Source organism: Volvox carteri (assembly GCF_000143455.1).
Source record: "Volvox carteri f. nagariensis unplaced genomic scaffold VOLCAscaffold_25, whole genome shotgun sequence".
Taxonomy (NCBI): domain Eukaryota; kingdom Viridiplantae; phylum Chlorophyta; class Chlorophyceae; order Chlamydomonadales; family Volvocaceae; genus Volvox; species Volvox carteri.
This window is the reverse complement of record NW_003307568.1, coordinates 203,112-220,362: the sequence shown is the minus strand read 5'-3', so window position 1 is coordinate 220,362 and position 17,251 is coordinate 203,112. Positions and strand designations below refer to the sequence as shown.

At 54.5% G+C, this 17,251-nt stretch overlaps 3 protein-coding genes across 3 annotated transcripts in view; 1 reads left to right on the top strand and 2 right to left on the bottom strand.

Annotated features, from left to right (window-relative positions):
* Positions 1-465: 465 nt before the first annotated feature.
* On the top strand, positions 466-3,088 carry VOLCADRAFT_92225 (uncharacterized protein; the record flags this gene model as incomplete). The annotated part of the gene is made up of 6 exons (XM_002951710.1): positions 466-530; positions 627-660; positions 1,005-1,154; positions 1,662-1,791; positions 2,484-2,647; positions 2,918-3,088. The coding sequence occupies 6 exons, from the start codon at positions 466-468 to the stop codon at positions 3,086-3,088; spliced, it is 714 nt and encodes a 237-aa protein (XP_002951756.1).
* Positions 3,089-8,657: 5,569 nt separating this feature from the next.
* VOLCADRAFT_105184 (uncharacterized protein) lies at positions 8,658-11,576 on the bottom strand (the record flags this gene model as incomplete). The annotated part of the gene is made up of 7 exons (XM_002951613.1): positions 8,658-8,976; positions 9,417-9,548; positions 9,869-9,922; positions 9,960-10,144; positions 10,370-10,528; positions 10,676-11,112; positions 11,372-11,576. 7 exons carry the CDS (start codon positions 11,574-11,576, stop codon positions 8,658-8,660), a joined length of 1,491 nt encoding a protein of 496 aa, XP_002951659.1.
* A 5,262-nt stretch (positions 11,577-16,838) lies between these two features.
* VOLCADRAFT_105183 (uncharacterized protein) overlaps positions 16,839-17,251 on the bottom strand; it is a gene marked incomplete at both ends in the record, with an annotated part of 8,528 nt that continues 8,115 nt past the window's right edge. Inside the window, one exon of the mRNA XM_002951612.1 lies at positions 16,839-17,069. Coding sequence (XP_002951658.1) covers positions 16,839-17,069 — 231 coding nt within the window. The remainder of the gene's footprint in view (positions 17,070-17,251) is intronic.

The following is a 17,251-nucleotide window of genomic DNA, read 5'->3' as shown; positions in this document are numbered from 1 at the left end:
TAGGACAAGATAGGGCAGCTAGAAATGACAGCTGTTGATAAAAGAGGTCTTTAACGCCAAATCACGAAGCCAATTACATTTTTTCACTATGTCCAATGTACAGAACCTGTACCAAGGATTTATAACTCACTGGCTGCATGCGCGCTGCATGGGCTGCACGATGGCGCACGCAATGTCTTAAGTTACAGAATCAACGCAATTAGGCTTGTAACCCTTGACATATCGCTTTGAGACATTATGTGACACATATTTATCACTTTGGAAAGGTTTTCACGTATGCAAGTTGGCCCTTAAGGCCTGGAAATGCGCAGTCTGGTTTCCTTTTGTTGCCCCTGCCTCGATATTGCGGACACTGTCGCACCTCAAGCTGTCCTTGAACCCTTAGTCCAAGGAGGAAATGTAGTATCTAGGGGCGTTGCTTCCGGAGAAGTACCTATCGACTCGTTGGAGCAAAACGTGTATTGCATGAGACATGGACATCGACAAGATGAAGAGGATGACGTATGGCACCTGACAGCAGCTCGGCCCTGGTACGCAACCTGTCACGCGCAGTTCAGCAACTGGCCCGGCATTAAACTGGGCTCTTTGGCTCCAACTTCAGCTTAGCCCCTCGCCCTTTTTCGTAGGGATCCTCCTTTATCGGCAAAAGGCCGGCGGCAGGTGCGTGGTATCTTTTGCCTGTCACTGCGCCTGACACCCTACACCACATCCTGCACAGAGCTCTTGTAATCGCCTTAGTTTCTGCATATGTGGTTGCAAGGACTTTTGCGAAGTCTATGAGCTGTGTGCATTTCAGCTCGGAGGCAACTCATCGCTAGGTCGTTACCGGAATGTCGCCCCTTCACGGCGCCCCCCATCATTTAAGCGCATTCGCGCGTGAACCAAAATCCGAAACAATCCGCTCTATTAGCAATGCCGCAGGTTAGGCAGGTAGTAGAGTTCAATGCCGCGGCTCGTGTGTAGTCGTCCCTCACTCTTCCAGATGTCCGTCCCATACCCTCCAGGCTCGCGAGGCTGCTGCGCAATTCAAGTCCAAAAACATCGACTACGTTCTCACATCGCCTTTCGTGCGATGCTTGCAAACCTCAGCGGAAATTGTGGACGAGCTTGGGTTGGAACAGGGCAGATGGCTCGTCCTGTGGCCTATGGCCGAGGTGAGGCTTACCTGCTGGCCATGGGACCATCCCGGTGCTCCTCCGCGGCAGCATGGAGGATTGCGGATTGATGCAGCTGTGGGCAATCAAGACAGCTCTGCTTAAACAGGCGGCAGCAGGCAGCGCAGGGTTGTGAGGTTGCAGCAGAAAAAGAAGGGGGAGTAGGGGCTACCCTTCTTTGCCACACTCCGCATAAATCATCAAACTCAGATAGCCATATGCCCTAGCTCTCCCTTAGCACTCGTCGCTCCGTCACCACCCTGGGCAGCCCAGCCCTTTCCCAGAAGCCATCTTGCACCCCTGCGAGGGCACCTTTAATGCCCGCTACTAAATCGATGCCTGATGGATTTCCTCCAACCTTTACGACCTCTTCCTCCTGCTAGTTGCACGCTGTACGCCGTCAATGCTCCTGGGGGCCCTCTGAAACCCGCGACACCTGCAAAATTTCAGCTTTTTCACGTATATGCATATCCTTCCCCTACCCCTGTCCTGCTGGTCTTAATGCAGCTCTGTGATCCCCGGCTGCTGCTGGCGGGGCGAGATGACCTGCGGGCCACCCTGGGGAAGCGGCCGATCCGGGAGTGGATGTGGAACGGGCAGACATTCGAGCAGGCTCTAACGGACCTGTTGGCTCCAGGTGGGGGCCCTGGCAGGCTGGTATGAGTGACTGGCGCCGGGGGGCTGATGGGGACAGGAGCTGTATAGGAGCTTGCAGAGGGGGGAAGATTCTCCGGGAAGAGGCTCGGAAAACCCCTGATGGCAAAGGATGGGGGGTTGAGGATTGGAAAAGAGAGGGAGAGGAGGCGGGTGTTGAGACAGGGTGGGTGGCCAGAAAGGTGCGGTTGGAGGGGGGGGAAAAGGGGGGAAATGCCCGAGGTAGCATGCAGCCTCTGGATGCATAACAAGGCTAGGTAGCGTCTCAATAACCCAATTCGAGTCCCAATAACTCAATAATCCAAATCCAAATCCAGGTCAGACCTGTAGCCGGGGAGGCGAATGGCTCCCGATGCACATCCACACTCCTGGCAAAAATGCCTAAATGTGTGATATGACCTGTTGTAGCTCATGCGCTGCACCTTTGGCGCGAAGGGCAAAAGAAAGGGCATTTGGGTACAGATTTGTGTGACTTGGCAGGAGCCGGAATCCGGACGCTGATGACCCGGGGGGCCCGGGCCGCCCATTGAAAGCAGGCCTGCAGAGCCGTGTAAAGTCCTCTTGGGCCTATTCCGTCGCTGTACGATATGAACATATTATGACTGGCCGGAGGTAAACGGCCACTGAACGACCACGTGTCTTTCATTCGCTCCTGGTGTGTGTGTCCTCGCTCAGAGCTGGCACTGAGCGGCGTGCGCACCCGCCCCGAGGTGTGGAACGACACAACGCCGACGTACCCGGAGAAGATCGAGCAGGCACTCAAGCGCTACGAGCGGCAAATCAAGTTGGTTTCTAAGGAGTTTGCGGGGCGTAACGTGATTATTGTGACGCACGGCGAGGTGCGGAGACGTCGTGTGGCGGTGTGGCGGAATGGGAGTTGGGGTGGACCGACTGAGCTCTTTTGAGTCACAGCCCCAGAGGTGGCTGGTGGTGATGTGCCGCGGGATGATGCATACGGAGGCATTCAGCTTGACAACCTAACCTCGACTCAATTCTAATCTCCGTCAGCTTGCCAGTTTATCGGTTTGTTAGTTGATCAGTTCGCCTTCAAGCGGGGCTGTAAGAACTTCGTCGTACGGCTCGTCCTCCTGCTCGTCCTATTTCCGCAGGCACTCAGGGCGGCTGTCAACTTGTACGACACACGTGCCGCGGTGTACGAGGTGAAACACACGGGTCACGTGCCGCTACGCCGGGAGCGCGGCCCCGGTGGCAACTGGGAGCCGTGGAGCTTGTGCTGCACCTCCGGGCAGACGGGTGTGTACTGGTCGTACGCAACGTAGTAATGGCGCGGTGGCGGCGGCGGCGGCGGCGGGGAACGCCGCCGTTACTATAAATACGGCATTCCTGATTGCCGCCGGTGGCGCAGCGTTGCACGTCGGCATGGTGTTCACCTGCTCTGCCGTGAGCAGAGCTCCAGCTGCGTGTGTGTGTGTGGGGGGGGGAATACATACACTGGTGTCGCGGCATCAGCAGCATCACAGGTGGCACTTGGCAAGCAACATTGATATGGAATGACACACGCGCTCAACTTGAATACGGTTGGATACGCGCGGGCCTGGGCACGAGTCTCTTGTTCGAGTCCAGGTTCCTGCAGATTCCTGTTAGGGCGGGCGGGAAGGGATTAACAGTGCAGACAGCGAATGTAGTTAGTCATACATACATACATGCATACATACATACACACATATACATACATACCTTCCTAAGGGCGCTAAGGTTGTCGCCTGGCGAGTAGCGGAAAGGGCGGACGTGGCCTTGTTGGCGTCAGAGGGTTAGGAGGACAACCGGAACGGGGTGCGGAACGGGGTGCCACACCAGGGCACATAACGGCGGCTTGAGAACTTGAAAACACGACATGCATCCCGCCGGTTGCAAGGCGGGAGATAGAGAAGTATGCCTTGGGGGATTGTTATTCAGTGTCCTAAATGGCGCCGGCGGGGGGGGGGGAAAGGGGGATTGCCAGCAGTAGTGGCATCTGAGCTCCAAAAGCAGGCTGACAGTGGCCGCAGCAACACCAAAAGAAGCAAGGGCCAAAAACGCTTGTGATCAGGTGACCGACCTTCGTGATTAGGTAACGCTTTCCGAAGGTTGTTAGGTGTCAGGAAAGGTGCCAAGTCGCCGACACGAGAGGTGGTCAGCGCACCGCCCAGTCACCTTCATGAACAGCAACAACAACCACAGCCACGAACGGTTAAGGGAGACGCAGCAGTGTGCAGCAGTGTGCGGCTCTCGTGAGCTGTCGTGTCCCGGTCATCCTTCTGAAAGGGTTTTATTTGGTACGGCAATTCACCAAAATGTGTGTGATGCTTAGGGTTCAGTGCTGGCGCTGATGACGATCATAATGGTGATGATGATGATGATGATGTGTGCAGCCGATCAGGGCGTTGTTTCTTTTCACCTTCCCAAACCTCTCCTTGGATGGGAAGGGGAGTGGGATTGGATCCCGCGGTGTTCGAGATCCCTCATCGCCCTTTAATGAAGCCGCCGTGTGAGGGTGGCGGACGCAGCTGAGGCGGGGGAGCAGATTGGGGCCCCGTATAGAAATAGCTAGAAACCCTAAATCCTCTTCAGATCTCAATGGGTAGATCCCCATTGATTGTACGGTTGGATGTGGGTTTCGGCGGGGAGATGAACGATATGGTGTTGACGTGGTATGTATAGCATAATGCAGCGTGTGGTTTGGTGCGGTGTGGTGCATGGGAAGACTAGTTTCTGTTTCCATTTGTAGACTAGCATGTCGCAGGAACATGCCGCATGTCCATTCGTGGACTAGCACGTTCCTGCGAGAGCACTTGGCACCCAGATGAGGCATTTCGGGGAGTTCGATGTGGCGTGCGGCGGCGGCCGCCACGGCTGTACGGCGGCGGAAAGGGAACTGGATTGTTAGGGCATGGAACTGGCATGAAAATTATTCAGTTCTATCTCTCTCTCTCTCCCCTTCGTTCCTTAATGATTTTTTGGGCAGCTAGAAGAGACGAGTGATTTCCAGCCTTGGGTCAGCCAGGGGCCACCCGCGCGCCTCTCGAGTACATGCCCATGCTGGTAGGCTTCTGGCCATGGTGCCGTCCGTCTGTCTGTCCGTCCGTCCGTCCTCGTTTATATGGCGGTGGGTGTCGGGGTGTCGGGGCCGACGGGTCGGATGATAATCGGCTTTGTGAGTGTGTGAGTCTCGATTCCTTGAGCTGCAGCGGGCCGTGCGGGCTGCGTGAGCCACGTGCGTGGGTGGGGGGGGGCACTGAGGTGAGGTGAGGTGGGGTGAGGGGTGTATGTGGAGAGGGGTAGGTGATCTGGGGGAGCAGGCCTAGGAATCCGGCAGACGACATAAATAAAGGGCCTCGCCATCGCGGGCCCCATGTGAGGTAACGGCAATAATGCTGTGTTGTGTTTCTTTTTACACGTATAATTGCGTGCGCGCGCTGGTGTTGCGCTCCCGGTTTTGGTGTGTTTTTGTGAACGAACAGAGCCGGTCCGGTACTTGCATATGTATGTATGTGTATGTGTGCGCGCGATTTTGCATGTGTGAATGTGATTATGATGTTTTTTTAAATCAGCAGCAACACCATCAGCATCTGTTTCTATGACTGCATGTAGGTTTGTAAGCGTGTGAGTATGTGCACGTAGGCACATACGCGTCTACTTGACGGCCACATTCATGAGCTTGGCGAACTGAGGCAGATTTGTTGCTACTGCTGCTGCCGCTACTGCTGCTGTCCCTACCAGCGGAAGCGGCTCTGCGCGGCGCTAGGGTAGCTGCCACAGTGAGGACGATCAACGTCCGGGGGGAAAGCGCAGCTGGACGCCATACACATCTACTGCAAGGCAGGGGTGGAGGTGGGTGGGAGTCGTCACGCGGCGCGCGACTTCTTTCCAACAGTCTGGTTATTGTTCACACGCGCAAGGGGCAGGAAAGGTGTTGTGCGCGCACCAGCACCGCACCGCACGGCGCATTAACAAGGCACGCATACGGCTGGTCTCGAGTGCACACTCACACACACATACATACAAGGCACGGGGCGCCTGCCCGTGAGAGCCTACTTGATGGATGTGTGAACGTATGCGGTCCCACCGCAACTCTATCCTTCCCTGTAACGCTTGCTTTGTCTGAAGTGCGAGGTGGGATGATGCTTATAGGCGATCTGGCAGCCCTTGAGCCCTCGGCTCGTATTGGGCGGTTTACTGGTACAAGGGGTACGCACCCTCACGACCATGCAAAACACAAACAGTATGTGTGTATGTATGTGCCCCTGCGTGCTGAGTTGGGCTACGGATGCCTGGCATGGTTGGTTGCATGGCTGTATGGCGCAGTACCCCACCTGGCAAGGTCTGAACCGTCAATGCAGGGTGTTCTGCATGCGCTTTTCAAACCAAGCCTGCTGGCCTGGTGCGTGTGGCAGGTTGCGTGTGTGTGTGTGTGTTTCGTGTGTGGCGAGCTGAGAAGGTGCAGTACATTACGCCCAGCGGGCGAGCAGTCCATCATCCCACCGCCTCTGCCACCGCTACACATAACACACACACACGCGCGCGCGTGTGGTGAGCTTAAGCTTATGGACTGTTGAGGCTTGTTGGTTTATACCCTCCTTCCGCTTGGTTCACACGGCCTGAATAGTAAGGGCCGGAAAGAGGCGGTGGCGTGGAAGCAGGGCCGGAATTGCCGGCGGTGGTGAGCGCAGAGCATATAAAGGTGGTGACATAACGTTTCCGGGGGCGAAGCGCCAGCCGGTGTAGGATAAATACGTTGGCCCGATCTATAGCTGCTGGCTGCTGTCACCGAGTTAACAATGTCTGGGCAAGTCTAGTATAGCTGCCGTACGGGCATTAAAATCACCTGTGATAAGCACCTCATCGCCCGCACGTTGTAGCCTTCTAGCTCGCCAGTAATGCTTCCGAAAGCAGCGTCGGGGACCTCGCTATACACCAGGCCACTGCCATCCGTGCTGCTATAGACACTGCACCCCTGGGGCGAGCAGTAACCTAGCTACCCCAAGTAGAAGCGCCCGACCTCCAGGGAGAACACTAGGGAAACGCAACCAGACGATCTCCACCCCAACAGGTGCATTCGTTAGGCCCACTTCTCTCACACAGGGGGCCAGCTCATCACGCACAAACACTGAGACCCCGCCTGACCTTTGATAGCCAGTGCGCGGTGCCCTAGTGCATGCGAAGTGGCTATAGCCCTGTAATACGAGTTGCTCCTTGGCGCGAGTGCGATTAACGGGCGCCTTCATCTTAGTAAGAACGATAGCGTCATGGTTAAGCAATCCACGGATATAGCCTTAACCTGGTCGAACTTGCCTGCCGAGAAGCCATGAACGTTAAAAACAGGAAACGGATGCCCGGCATGCTCCATAGTTAGGCGTCCGCCTCAGCTCTGCGGCCATTTTGCGAATGTCTGCCTTCGCCCCGACACCACTGCCTGGCTCGGTGAGCGCCGTAAGGTAAAGGTGTGGGGTAGCGGTAGAAGTCAAAGGCAGTAGCATTTCCCGCAAGCGTACTGGGGGCTGGATTAGATTAAATATGGTTAGGGAAACGGAAAGCAGGTTCAAGGAAACATCAAACGAAAAGGAAGAGGAGTATGGTCCTACCCTTTGGTGCACTCACGAGCCGAATGTACAAAATGTTCATCTTTACATCCCATATGGACATGTTATTGTGTGGGACAGGGCGGAAAAGCTTCACCCGAGACCATTAGCCTGGCAGCGACGGCACCCTCATCCTCCTCATCCATGCCGACTATTGGAAGTTCAGTGGCTTTCTAGGGTTCAGCACCCACCAAAAGTTGCACTTGGCCATCATACCGACTTCTCAAATGCAGAATGCATCACCGATTTACTAAGCCACATGATGTCACAGCCCCGAATAGCTGCTTCAAGGAATACCCCCAAATCATTGATACTTCTGGGGGGTGAGCGGGTGTACGACAGCCATCATTATTACATGTTGGTTCCCCGCGCACCCAACTGAAAAACTACCATGCTGCCCTCCATCGCTCCCCCGGGTGGGTGCTATATGCCCTCATACAGCTGCGGTGCAGCGTTTGAAGTTGCCATCATTTCCAAGGCCTTCCACGGCAAAACGCTAATCCAGCGTCATCGACTGGTACATAGTCACATCTGGCTGATAAGTGCCGGCAACCGCAGGTGAATTGAGGCACTAGAAATGGTTTCCACACCCACATTAAGGCAATACTTTGTGTCGACAGTACAGCACATCCAGCTCTGCGTGGAATAAAATCCTTGACCTGAATAAATTGCAAAAAATCTCCGACCGCAACGTCTAGTAGGCTTCTTCCAATGCCTTCCATCGCCCCACAATCCACCTGCGCTGCGTGTGTTATTGCCTATGCTGTGGCCCAATATGCAGCGCATGACACCTCCACTGCGCGCTTACTGCACACGATTATTGCATCATCTCGTCCAGGTACGACAGGACGACCTTGATGCCCCAAGCCAGCAGCAAGCCTAGCGCCACCACAATGCCCATCATGACCCCCCCCACAATAGCTGTCAGTCGCTGCTGACGCAGCCGTTCGGCCTCCTCCTTAGCCGCCAACGCCTCCCGTTCCGCCCGCGTCAGTCGCGTCTTGCTGGCCTTCCCAGTAGAAATCATAAAATCATATGTTTATAATACAGATTTCCTGATAATACTCTACCAGAGCCTATTTCTAACAGCTCATTCAAAAAACTGCGTGATTGTTTGCCCGGAAACGTTCTGACAATTTTTACAGAACCGGAAAGATTAAATGACAATGCTCATGAACTTGGCCGCAATGGATAAAAGACACAGTACATAACTTCTTACTAAAGAGTTTGACGCATTCAGGGCATTTACGTGCCTGTTTTCTACCGTGCCTCATGCTCCATAGGACAGAGACTCCATGCTGCACGGCACGGTCATGCTGGTGGAAGGTGCTGGCCCGTTGGCAGTGACCTTGGCTTTTGAACTGAGGTGGCGACCTTGGCCTTTAAGAAGCTCGCACTCCGCATCACACAGTAGCAGCCGCAGCGCCTGCACGTCGTCGTACGTTAGTGGCTGGCCGGCGCACTCTAACGCAGCCTGCAACTTCGAGCACTTCCACTTGGCACGGTGCTTGTTGGGACAGGAGCAGCGCACGCTGACCTCCGCAGAACAGCCTTCAGGGTTGGGACAGGGCCCGGAGTGGCAGAGCGTCCTGAGGACAGAAAGGGGAAGTGGGAAGTCGGGGCCAGGCGATATGAACTTGGTTCTTTGTTTCCCTCAGTTGGAACTTGTAAGTGCTATCAGTCCAGTCGATCATGGCGGTGGATGTTCACAAGACCTTGTCTTTCCACACCTAAGGCCATTATTAGCAGTGCCATGGACATGTCACACATAGGACACGTCATGAAACCAACACCACCTCCGTACACATGTGTGTGCAAAAGGCCAGCTGCACAACAACAGCGAATTGATCTGGTTCTTCGCCTGGGTCTCTGTCAGCTGATGGCAGGGCAATGGCAACTCCACTAACACTGAGCCTCAATCATTTATCGTTTTGGGAACAGCCTCATCCTTGCGAAGGGGACTATGTTTCACAATGTTCTGTGTGAGGAGGTACGTCTTGCGGTGCGATTTAATAGTACTGCCACTAACTGGGATGCCATGATCTTAAGGTTCTTAGGCGCCTTGGACACTTCCCGGAGCTGCACCCGGAACTGGATGACCAGGGGAAGGTCAATTTCATTACGCCGAACCCGATTAATGTTGAATGCAGCGATTTCCAACCTATAGGTGTATACCAGGCCGATATCGAGTGCAGGTCATTCATAACATCTGGATGCGAGGACACACATGTTGATAGCTGAGCAGTAAGTCTGAGTTCGCTTACTTTAGTTACGTTTTCTCTCGCAAACTGGACTTATGACCCCCTCTGATGCTGCTGGTCACATATGACCGCACAAGGTCATATCAGCATCCAGTGTGCGGGATGCATCAAAATCACTACATGAGATAGCCCTCCGAGTCATCAACTCTCTAATGCGAACAAGCAACCAAACCCATTGCATTCTACAATACATTATAGCATGTCCCTCACACTGGCTCACCCCAGTTCAGCTGATGTAGGTTGGAAAGCGGTCAGGGACAAGCTCCGGTTGTGTCTGTGCCCACGAGTGGATGAGTTCAAATGCCGTGGACATACGCTCCTCCGGAGGCAGGAAGGGAATGATCGAGTCCAGCTGCTCCTTCAGGCCCGAAACAGGGCGCAGTTCGTGCAGTTTTCGCATCCACACCTGCTCCTCCTCCGGAATCTCCTCCAGCTCTAGCGACCAAAGCGCGCGTTTCTCATTAGCCTGGAGGTGCTGCGCCTGCAGGTAGTAGGCCTGCAGGATGCAGGGGGGAATGGAATATGAGCTGCCCCTAACCATGTACACCCTACATGCCATTAGCAATACACTCCTCCATACAAGTTAGAGCACCAGGGCAACACTGCTGGCCTATCCAGCCAAAGTGCACAAAGAGCATGCAGCGTCCTGGGCAAGCTTGGAACCTTATAGGAAGTATAAAGCATCTTTTGGGTTATGCAGTGACTGGACCGAATCCCCCACCTGTGTTGGGTCCAGCCCAGCCCAAGTGATGAGCCGCTTCCCACGAATGGTGTACACATCGTGCGTGTTGCCATCCGTCACATCCAGCATCACTGGACATGGCCCATAGGCGTTAGCAGCCAGCAGTTTCATGATTCCCTGGGCCTTAGCCGATTGCTTCTGCAAATTGTCATCCAAACCAGATGTGCATGTTAGGTGGGTAAAGCGACGCCACACTTCTGGCTTGAACACATACATACCATGTCCTCACCCAACGCATTCAGCAGCTGTGATACATCACTAACTAATCAGAATACATGTAAATACCTGTGGTTGCCTTTTGTGCTCGTATATGATACGGCTCTGTTCCAGGGAACCGAAGCCCATCAGGCCATATGGTGCTACACAGCCGTCGAAAATGCCACGATAGGTTTGGCCACCACAGTAGATTGTCAGGGAATCAGACGTGCGATTGTGCACGTCAAACATTTGGAAGCCGCCTAGCACATCAAATTTTACTCCCAGGCGCTCCAGCTGCTCCTGGTGGTGCTGCAGGAGCCGCGGTGTAGCTTCATCCTCAGACCGGTATGGTGTAACGTCGAATTCATCGCAGATGGCCGTGCCAGGGGGAACCTGCAGTTCCGCATTTGCCACGCGCCTGCCATCACACTGCCTGATGCCGATGGTGTGCAAAACCAGCTCAGCCTCCGTCAAGGCCACTGATGAGAAGGACTTGGGTTTGTCAGCGCGCGTCGCATCCGTATCTGTGTCGAGGGAAGGAACCGGTAAGCCCTAGTTGGCTTGGCTGGGTAAACCCACGGGAATAGGCGTCCGTGAGCTCTTTCTGTGTTCACAAGACCGCATGCCAAGCGACAACCGACAACATGTGAATGTGACTGGATTAGTCGCCAAGCGGTGTAAACCCGAAGAAGCGCAAGGCCAACCCTTCCGTTTATGCTGCAGACGGTCAGCGCAGGTACACTAGGTACACGTCTGTGCCGTGACTGTGCTGATACAACTCACCTTTGCGAAGCAAAATTAGCTTTTCCTCGCGTAACTGTTCTTTCTCCTTACGCAGCTGCTCCTTCTCCTTACGCAGGAGCAACTTTTTCTTCCATAGGAAGTCTAATGTATCCTTATCTGTACAAGCCGCTATCGCTGCACCAACGGCTTGTATTTCATCCGCAACTTTGACGATTTCCGCTTCAACAGCCGCTATGGGGTCCATGTCGCACGCCAGACTAGCCACACGCTATACTATAACGCTTTCATGGCACGGCGCTGGTGAAGACTACGATGTTTAGGTTTCCAATTCGTTTTTGCCTCCTGGAGCCTCCTGGAGCCTCTTGGAGCGGGACAACGGATTTTTCCGCCAGCGTCTTATGATGCAATTCAACATCATCGACAATTTCTACTTTACATAAGCTAGCAACAACGATTGTGATAACAGACGAGAAGAAGCTGTGCTGGCCAAGCTTGCATTTTTTACAAACCGTTAGTTGTTGCTTCAGGAGCAAATGCCATTTTCTGTTACATATAATGGAAGAGAGAAAAGGACTGAGAGGCCCGAAGGAGACAGGCCTTTCGAACCACCGCAACTGAACTAACGTGGGCTGCGCCGTGAACGGCTGGGCGGGCGGGGGGGCGCGCACTGAACAACAAAAACAAGATAAGCTTACCAGCGTAATGCGCGCAATAAATGACGGCCCTGAGGACACGGGCCGCTGCGAAAGTCACTGTTACGCACTGGGCCTTACGCCCAACGAACCCAGCATGTTGCTTCAGAGACAAATCCCAAAGGAGAAGATACCCCCTCTAGCGGTTGAAGTATTCAACCACCAAACGGCGCAACGCGCCGACCCGCAAGCGGGCCAAAGGACGCGAGAGCTGCCAGACAGGCGCACACACCAAAACGAAATAGAGCTCCCGGAGCCAAAAGCCTCAACGACCCCCAAGCGGCAACCCAGCAGCAAGGGTTGCGGACGCGCCACCTCTACGCAGGCTGAAGAGCGAACAAACCGAACGGAAAGCGCCAAACACACTCCACAAGAACTAGGTCAAACCAGCGGTCCCCAACCGCGCATAGACTGACCCACCGGCCACAGACGCGACAGATCACGCAACAGACGCTGATGGACGCCCACTGAAGGTAATCCTAAAACATGTGCCCTCTAAGGGGTGACCAAACGGCCAGCTAGGGGCTTGAACTGAAACACCGGCTCTGAAACAACGACCGCTCCACGCGCCCAGGTCACCGACAACAGAGAAATCGGACAAGAGACCCGACACGACAAACAGAGTCCCGACACGACAAACACGAAAGTAAAGGCCACTTCCGATCCAACGGGCACAACGGCCAACAGTTCAAAAGGGCATATGCTTAAATGGGCCTTGCGTCGTTACATTGGCCCCCAAAGCAGTGGTAGTCCTCGGCCAATTCACGAGCAAAGGAGCCATCCCACCTCACGCTCTTCTAGCGTTGGATTTTCCAATACAACGTCGTAAGCCGTTGGCGTTGCTTTCTGATAGTTAAAATAGAACGGCCCACCCGCAGATTACAGCGGAAGTCGTGCAGCCCCGTCTCGATACCATTGTATCCCGGCAAAAGCGTAACAGGGGATACTCAGATGGGCCTTCCGTCATTACACAGAGCTTCTGTGGACTTCTGCATGTCAAGGACATCCGTACAATCCCCGGCACACACAACCTAACGGACCCATGGGTCGTCCATCGCACTATTCACCCTTCATTCCTGCGACAATCCAACTTTAGCGCCGCCACATGTAATCACATGTCAGGAGCTGGGACTTCACGATCACCCGTCGACCGGCACAGGGACCAACAGTGGCAGCGGTGCCGCCGGCGCCGCCAGCGCCGCCGCATTCTGGCTGGGGAAGCTGCTGCTGCGGCCGGATCATCTCCCAGCCAGGCTGCGACGACTGTCCCTCAGCCACGCCAACGTGCTGCATGTCCCCGGAGCCGGAGTACGGCAGCTCCAAAGACTGCTCACGGCGGGTGCTCCATCGGCTAGGAAGGCGTACACGGCAGTCAGCATCGTGAGCATCAATGTAATGTGCGAAAAATTCTACGAAGGAGTCAAAAAAGGGTTACACTAAGGGGGCACACTGGCTTCACGCCACGCCCCACCGTGAATTCAGGCCCCAACCTATTCAACAACTTGACCCGAACCTTCACGTCAGCGTAGCTAGCCTTCAGAGAATCGAGGATGCGCCCGTGTCGCCCGTACGACATGAGGAAGCCCCAAGTGTCTCATGGTCAACGGAGTCGAACGCCTTACTAAAGTCAATTTACATGATAATAATCGGCCTGGCTCCGGCCACAGTGTGCTTTGAGATAAGATGCCTTAATGTAAACAAGTGATGCTCAGTACCAAAACCAAGCCTACACCCAGCCTGGCTAGTAATTGGCCCAACAGCTCAAATGGGCCTTGCGTCGTCACATTGCCCCCCGCTTAGCAAAGGACGTCCTCGGCCAATTCACGAGCAAAGGAGCCCTCCCACCTCACGCTCTTCTAGCGTTGGATTATCCAATACACCGTCGTAAGCCGTTGGCGTTACTTGCTGATAGTTAAAATAGAACGGCCCACCCGCAGATTACAGCGGAAGTCGTGCAGCCCCGTCTCGACACCATTGTATCACGGCAAAGGCGTAACAGGGGATACTCAGATGGGCCTTCCGTCATTACACAGAGCTTCTGTGGACTTCTGCATGTCAAGGACATCCGGACACACCCAGGCACACACAACCTAACGGACCCATGGGTCGTCCATCGCACCATTCACCCTTCCTTCCTGCGACAATCCAACTTTAGCGCCGCCACATGTATTTGACGTCAGGGAGCTGGGACTTCACGATCACCCGTCGACCGGCACAGGGACCAACAGCGGCAGCGGTGCCGCCGGCGCCGCCGGCGCCGCCAGCGCCGCCGCATTGTGGCTGGGGAAGCTGCTGCTGCGGGCGGATCATCTCCCAGCCGGGCTGCGACAACTGTCCCTCAGCCACGCCAACGTGCTGCATGTCCCCGGAGCCGGAGTACGGCAGCTCCAAAGACTGCTCACGGCGGGTGCTCCATCGGCTGGGAAGGCGTACACGGCAATTAGCATCGTGAGCATCAATGTAATGTGCGAAAAATTCTACGAGGAGTCAAAAAAGGATTACACTAAGGGGGCACACTGGCTTCACGCCACGCCCCACCGTGAATTCAGGCCCCAACCTATTCCCCAACTTGACCCGAACCTTTACGTCAGCGTAGCTAGCCTTCACGGAATCGAGGATGCGCCCATGTAGCCCATACAACATGAGGAAGCCCCAAAGTGTCTCATGGTCGACGGAGTTGAACGCCTTACGTCAATTTGCATGATAATAATCGGCCTGGATCCGGCCACAGTGTGCTTTGAGATAAGATGCCTTAATGTAAACAAGTGATGCTCGGTACCAAAACCAAGCCTACACCCAGCCTGGCTAGCGGCACGTAGCCTGTTGCTCTCGCAGTATTGGTGGGTCGCCTCCCCATGGTATTGGCGTAAAGTTTGCACAGGGGACCTCCAACCGCAATGTCTCGATAATTATCACAGCAGGACGCGTCCCCTTTCTTGAATACAGGGGAAAGGTTGCTAGTAGTAAACCCGCTGGGGTACTTAGCTCCGTATATGCGGTTGTATAGCACACACGGGCCAACACAAACACGGGCCGCTGCCCTTCACTCTCCCTGATAGCGTACTTATAATACTCGGCCAGGGTTCCCTCCAGACCTGCGGACTTAATGTTGCGCATAGCCTTGAGGCCTCCGTTAAACTCTTAACAAGTTGAGCCAAGCAGCTAATTCCCATCGTAGCATCACCCGGTCCTCGTCCTGCCATTTGCGATGTATACCCTCGTTGCGACCTTGCCTCGCGTCTCCCGCACCATTAAGCACTTTGAAAAAATGCTCGGTAAAAGCACTAGCATCTGAGATCCCGCAAGGATGCGCTTTTCCCCCACGCAGCCATGTCCACAAGCCGCGTGGGTTGGACAGGGCGTCCTTAATCTTCCTGCGCATATTTTCCAATTCGATCTCCTGAATAGCGGCCCCTGGTATGGCTGCGTCCCCCTCGAGCCATGTCCCCCCCGGCTTTTACGGACACAACCGCACTTGTGTGCGGAACTTGTAACTTGTACGGTTCGGTGTCGCGGGAGTCACGGTAAGGTACTACACAGAACAGATTTCCTCGTAAGAGTTTGAGAACCGACACGTCCAACCAACTTATCCGTCAAAAAAACAACCTACGTAACGAGCATTTTTAACGGACGTGTCGAACTGATGTGCGACCTGTGTAGAGAGGCGGCGACTTGGGGACTGGGGCCCGGCTGCAGCATGTAGATAAGACATGTACGTAAAGACAGCACGCTTATCTGCTGTCTTCTTTGCTCTATCGCTTCTTTCCCGTCGACATGGTCGCCGTCACAGTCGCCACTTCAATGACGCCACCCAGTCTTACGATAACAACCCCGGAAATTACGCCTTAAATTTAGCATGCGATGCTGGATCCTTTCCTAATGTAGCTGCCTTCACAAACGCAGCTAACGGATCTGACGGACTCTTAAGCTGTACTTTTTAAATTGGTAGGGCTTCTTCGTTCTCAATCCTGACCACTAACGATAGTTCTCCTCCTTCCCCGCTTCAGGATTCGAGCACGGCCACCGCTGCCCCACTGCCGCGTTTTTGAACTCTTTTAAGTGTTTTTAATTTTTTTCACCGCGGTATTTTTTAGTGAACAAGTGGTTACTGTGGGGGTTTTCCTACGAAGAAAACCCCCACGAAAGATTTTCCCCATCGAGCATGCTGAACAGGAGCTCCCTAGAACCGAAGATCCGACTTCACTTGAAGAAGAAATTGTAATGAACAACAGGCCGTCTTGAGCAAGCTTTCATCAACTTTAACTCTTATGTACAGCCTACGCGTTTCCGAGCCGAGCTCAGCGAAGTCTCACCCAACCGTCAAAAACGTTTTTCAGTTGGTGGTCGCTACGCGGTGTCTGTGGCCCGGTGTCCTGACGACCACCGTCTGGTACTGGCAGGTGATATTATGTTCCACTCGGGGAACATAATACAACAACAACAACAACATATTGGACAATTTTTTAAAGTTTTTATGTTAACCAACCAACGACCAACGACCAACAACAACGGCGACGACGGGCAAACTCCTGCCACGTCTTCCCCACGCCTCCCTCCCTCCCTGTCGCCCCCTGGGCAGGGGAACGAAACTAAATTAGCACGAACTGATAACCCTGGTGCGCAATACACACACGCACACACACACACACACGTTTCTGTTCCCTTCATCCATCACGCCAGCGGCTGTTTTCTCCTCCGCACACCCCATTCGAGGATTCTCGCATCAAACCCCGCCGCGCCAAAACCCCCACGTTCCGGACGCCGTACACCAGAACAGAGAGAAGCCCATCCAATCAGCCATCACGTGCCCTCCCTCAGTGGCCGCTACCCGCCTGCGCGGCCCCGGGCTTACGGCTGTTCGCCGCCGCCACTCGGCTCCCCCACTCCAGCAGCTCCTTGCTGCAGTCGTCCCGGTGGGTCACCGCCATGATGAAACACAGCTCCCCGCGCCGCCGTACAGCCTCGGAGATGGCGGCCTCCAGCTCCGTCTCCGTACGGGCCTTATGTATGAACCGAAGGATGCGGAGAGGGACAGGGCCGGGGTCCTCCGGGTGAAACACACGGTGGTATTTCATGATGATCCGTTTTGGACCCTCCCACCTCTTTCCAATGCCATCCCTTCCCATTCCTACCTCCTCTCTCACTGCTCCAAGCCTCTGCCTAGAGTTGCCCTCATATACGTACCGTTCAGCCCCGTGACACCACCTCCCCTCCCCTCCCCCTCCCC